The sequence below is a fragment of the Macrobrachium rosenbergii genome, chromosome 19 (genome assembly GCF_040412425.1).
Source record: "Macrobrachium rosenbergii isolate ZJJX-2024 chromosome 19, ASM4041242v1, whole genome shotgun sequence".
Classification (NCBI taxonomy): Eukaryota; Metazoa; Arthropoda; class Malacostraca; order Decapoda; family Palaemonidae; genus Macrobrachium; species Macrobrachium rosenbergii.
Genome location: NC_089759.1, coordinates 20,964,580 through 20,970,112, shown reverse-complemented (window position 1 = coordinate 20,970,112; position 5,533 = coordinate 20,964,580). Strand labels below are relative to the sequence as shown.

Here is a 5,533-nt window from a genome sequence, read left to right as displayed (position 1 = left end):
GTTCCATATGAATAGGGTTCATCTTCTAAATAATAATAATAATAATAATAATAATAATAATAATAATAATAATAATAATAATAATAAAGTTATATTATTTGGTACCTCTTCCTGATCATTTTTTTCTCAAGAAAATCACCTAAGCAGAATGATACCTTTATGAAAAAGTACTTAAAAAATAAATTCAAACTGACTTATAGAACTCGCGAAATTGAAAAGCTTATTTCCTTAGTATCTCAATTTGTAAGTTTACAAGTCTATTATATTCATCAGATATACAAAAACGACGTCACTGTTTTCTCATTGGTTTGTGACAAATCAGATGCTTAAGGGCTTGTACAAATTTGGCGACGATTTTTAATGATGCGTTAAAGAAAGCTACTGAAACTAAGATGTAAATGTCATTAATATATATATATATATATATATATATATATATATATATATATATATATATATATATATATATATATATATATATATATATATATATATATATATATATATATATATATATATATAATGCATGTATACACACAAAAACACACACACATATATATATATAATGAATGTATGCATGTGTGCGTACGTATGTACGTATGTGTGTGCGCATGCTTCATATATGTATAAAAATAAAAATAATCCACATACTATTGTGTATACATATATTTGTAAAGTGGTTGTTTATTGCTTCTGTTATCAACTTAGTGATGGTATTATTCCTTATTCCTTACTTTCAATGTTGTGAAGTTCCTTCCCTAATCCATCAACTTATTGCTTGTGAGGTTCAGGTAAGCTGTGTATTTCCTTTCGCATAATATATGTTGCAGCTGTAGCAAATTCTCTCGTATCAGTTGCTTTCAAAGATCATTTCTCTGTGTGTCGGTGTAATCTATTGTGGATTCAGGAGGTTTCTGAGGACTTAAACCTAATATAAGACATTCTTAGCTTCTTTTTAACGCCTCATCGCGCATCGTCGGCAAAACAATATTCTCTTACAAGTACTTAAACTTCTGATTTAGTTTTGTAAATAACATGAAAAAATAGCGCCACGTTCTTTTACGATATTTAAAGGAGGTAACAGACTTGCATTTCTCACTCATATTATATGTCAATTAAGTATTCTTTTCAAAATCATATATTTATCTGGAATCTTGCGTCCTTTTTCTAAAGTTATCTGTTAATGCCAAACATTTGGTACAAAAATCTACTGGAAAATGCAATGTCAGTATCTCAAACTATTTTAGTTGGCGGCTATACGCAATATTGCTTTCAAAAGGAGAAGTTTCCAAAAAACATTTATTTACCTTTTGAGTACAGGAAAAAAACAAGTGTAATAGGCTACTGATTCACTTTTTATTATTTATTTATTCGTTGGCTATGCCAAAATGTTGCCATCCATAGCCACCGTAACGTCCTCCGAATCCTGCAATTCCTCCGAATCCTTTGCCGACGGTAACCACTTTCTTTACCACAGGTCTGTGAGATGGCTTAAGAGGACAATTAGACTCGGCTTTGATATGACTGATGCGTCACTCTCAAAATATACAATGCGATGACAGGAACTAATTTATTTCATAATAAAAGGATTAATTGGTAATCAACTCTAAACTAGACATTGAGGTGACGAGAAAATCCATGTTTAAATTCAACATGAATTCCATACATATACGAGTATCTTGACCATTTCATAACTGGAATAAATCAACAAGGGACATATCTACAGTGACTCCGCCATATAAACCACCCAATCCCTGACCAAATCCTCCTTCTAATCCATAACCTAATCACCAGGCATGGCCAAGGTTGAGCAGACCACTGCCTTAACAATGGCCACCACAAACTGTTTCATGAGAAATACAGGTTGAACATTTAGTAACAACTGGATCAACAGAAGGGATCTGAATATCACTTTCATTTCAGTAAAGTCAATATTGATCAAAAACGATCGTCAAGAGAGAGAGAGAGAGAGAGAGAGAGAGAGAGAGAGAGAGAGAGAGAGAGAGAGAGAGAGAGAGAGAGAGAGAGAGAGAGAGAGAGAGAGAGAGAGAGAGAGAAATTCCCGCATTTTCTTCAAAATAAACTTACGACTGGGCGAAGGAATTTCATTGTTGAATGTGTGTCTTCTGGAACTCCTGAAGATGGATTATGCAATGGGGCAGTTCTCCTGACAGGAAACTTACGCCCTTAGGAGGGGAAGAGTGAGATGAATGCACTGGCGAAAAAAAAAGTCTGGCCAGAGTAATGGATTTTTTTTCTCTCTCCCTCTCTCTCGTTCCTGCTTTCTGTAGGTTAGTGCCTGATCGAGTTTAGAGTCTTTCCGGGATATACTATTTACCAAAGAAGCAACACAGCTACCTGCATAAAAGAGATTGTTATCCACTCATTGTCAGGTTGCAGCGTCTGTTCTTTGTGTGAAATATAATTACGTAATTTTCATGCCTTTCAGCTTCTTATAAATCTATTGGAACTTGTTACCCGAAGTCATCAGGTAATGATGCACTTCCAGACTGGTTATTTGATCAGCGTTTTTGTCCTGTTGTGCGGTGCTCTTTTAATTAAAGCTTAAACGAAAGAACGTTTTTTAACGTCTACCTGAACATTTATCTTTCGGCAGGTGCAAAAATTCCTTTAGACAAGCATATTCTCAAAGGCTTTTCTGATGGTTGCGTTTCAAACATCTAGAAACATTTACTTTGAATGCCTTAGTTCATCCATACACATCTTTAGGAAAAATACATATACAGTATAATAAGACATTTCATAGTTCTATTTTCAAAGTATCGACACAATCATTCTTTTGTGGCATCTATATAAGTACTTTTAAATCTAATCAGTCACTTCGTGAAGGTCATTTGACTCAAACAGTCAGGAGCCTCTGGTTAAATGCACCATGTTAACTAAAGATGACTGACGTAAATCACAGTGGTCTGTACGCGCACATGTTCACACGTACACAAACAAGCACGCTCACACCAATATATTTACTTATACACACACACACACACACACACATATATTATATATATATATATATATATATATATATATATATATATATATATATATATATATATATATATATATATATATATATATATATATATATATATATATATATATATATATATATATATATTATATAATTATACATGCATTTGATATATATATATATATAGATATATAAATATATGATAAATATATATATATATATATATATATATATATATATATATATATATAATTATTGAAGATATCCTTGAAAGTGTATATTCAAGTGTGTAAACAAATTGAAATCTAATTTAATAGAAGATAACGGTATTTACTCAGCTGCAAATTTGCGAAATTCCTCTGACTCCAAAAAACGACTGCCAAGTTCTAGAAAAAAGTCGGTGATTCTGCACCCAGTGACTTCAGCAAGGTTACCTGGTAACGCGTTTGTAAGGACGCGAGATTCCCAGTGGTATAAATACCCCGCACAGAAAGCAAGGAGGGCATAGCACTGCCTGACCATCAAGCAGACGCCTTCTGAAAGCAATCCTCCAACCATGAACTTCCTTCGCTCAATCGTAAGTTCATTTTTCAGTATTCATTATTCTCGAAAGGATTTCTGCTATAAAGAAAATCGTTCCATTAAATGGGAATTCATACTTTCATTATATTACCTGAAGACTGTTGTTAATAATAATTAGAATAATATATTAAAGCTTTATGCACTAAGGATATAACAGATGATAAGAATCCTTTAATACAAAATACAAAATGGAAATAAATATTGAAAAAAGAAAGAGCTAAACAGAGAGATAGGCATAGTTCATTTATATGCACAACTGATACTCACTGGTTATGAATCCAGAATTATTTACAACTCTTGTATTCATTAAATGCCAAAAACTGACATTTTTCCTTTACGTCTCTGAATGCTTAATGGTGGTGATCGCCTTTTTATGGCTCTAGTTTACTACACTTACGCCATAACTGCTCTCTCTCTCTCTCTCTCTCTCTCTCTCTCTCTACTCATTCTTGATCAATATTGACTTTACCGAAATATTATTCAGTATTAATAAATGAAAGTGATATTTTGATCCTTACCAGTGATCCACCTGTTACCAAATGCTCAACCTCCATTTCTCCTGACACAGTTTGTGGTGGCCGTTGTTATGGCTGTGGTCTGCTCAACCTTAGCCATGCCTGGTGGATTAGGCTATGGATTAGGAGGACTGGGTGGAGGATTAGGCTACGGATTGGGTGGTGGATATGGCGGTGTATCTGTTGTCCGGTAAGCCAGTTTATTCTTAATATGAAGTCACCTGATAATTCGATATAAATAATTCTTTAATTTAAATAATAACTTTCCCTTAATCTTAAGGTTGGTCTGGATTTAAATACAGATTAATCCATTTTTTATGAGGTAAGTTAGTCTTCTTATCGTATTGTATATTTCGAGTGCTGTATCAGCCGAATCAAACCAGAGTCTAATTGTCTTCTTCCTTCGGTTATCTCCTAGACCGGTGGTAAGCAAAGTCGTTACCGTCGGCAAAGGATTCGGTGGACTTGGAGGATTCGGAGGACTTGGAGGATTCGGAGGACTTGGAGGATTCGGAGGACTTGGAGGATTAGGAGGACTTGGAGGATATGGAGGACGTTATGGTGGCTATGGATGGTAACTCTTTGCAATGCCCATCAAATAAAAACATATTAAAAAAAATAACCAGTACTACATAATTTTCTTATCCTTTAATCGAAATGGGAAAAATATTGATTTGAAACTTCCCTTTTTGCAAACAATATTGTGGATAGCTAATAAAGCCTAAGATACTAACACAGCATTTTCAGCAAATTGCTGAAGCTAATATTTAGCATAAATAGCTTAATGAACTCCTCAGCGTATTAATGTCTCTTCGCCTTCATCTGGAAGAAAGGAGAGAAACATGGAGATAAAAAGTGATCGGTAAACATACTTGCATGTCGAAAGAGGAACAGATTTAGTCTCCTCTTGTAATGAAAGAAGTAAAAAATGGAAGTATAAAGATTACTGACCTGTAAATAAGCATTTGTCTATTATCCACTGATAATGGTATCACTTTTATTCATTCAACGAAACTTCAGTGGAACTTCTAAAATTGAAGCGATCATGCAATGTCTTATTACCCTAATACAATTCTTGAATTTTAATAATTTACTTACATTTGTATCTATCTATAAATTTGCTAATTTATTTATTTGTTTTTTAATAAGGGATCTCTTCATTCCGTTACTTCTTTCTAATGAACACAATATTCTCTGATAGCTTCAATTTCAAGCTAATGGCCCCTGTGGATTTGTTCCATATGAATAGGGTTCATCTTTTGAATAATAATAATAATAATAATAATAATAATAATAATAATAATAATAATAATAATAATAATAATAATAATAATACAGATATATTATTTGGTACCTCTTCCTGATCATTTTTTCTCAAGGAAATCACGTAAGCAGAATGATAACTTTATTAAAAAGTACTTAAAAAATAAATTCAAACTGACTT

The 5,533-nt window shown here is 32.9% G+C and overlaps 1 protein-coding gene across 1 annotated transcript; it reads left to right on the top strand.

Annotated features, from left to right (window-relative positions):
* Positions 1 to 3,485: 3,485 nt before the first annotated feature.
* LOC136848448 (keratin, type II cytoskeletal 3-like) lies at positions 3,486 to 4,701 on the top strand. The gene is made up of 3 exons (XM_067120735.1): positions 3,486 to 3,569; positions 4,143 to 4,279; positions 4,508 to 4,701. The coding sequence occupies exons 1-3, from the start codon at positions 3,549 to 3,551 to the stop codon at positions 4,665 to 4,667; spliced, it is 318 nt and encodes a 105-aa protein (XP_066976836.1). The 5' UTR covers positions 3,486 to 3,548; the 3' UTR covers positions 4,668 to 4,701.
* Positions 4,702 to 5,533: the final 832 nt, after the last annotated feature.

Excerpts from the sequence above, each read along its gene's own strand:
- LOC136848448 (XM_067120735.1), top strand. The coding sequence starts at position 3,549 with ATGAACTTCCTTCGCTCAATC. Across the intron at positions 3,570-4,142 it reads TGAACTTCCTTCGCTCAATC|TTTGTGGTGGCCGTTGTTAT; the intron begins GTAAGTTCATTT and ends CTCCTGACACAG. Across the intron at positions 4,280-4,507 it reads GGCGGTGTATCTGTTGTCCG|ACCGGTGGTAAGCAAAGTCG; the intron begins GTAAGCCAGTTT and ends GTTATCTCCTAG.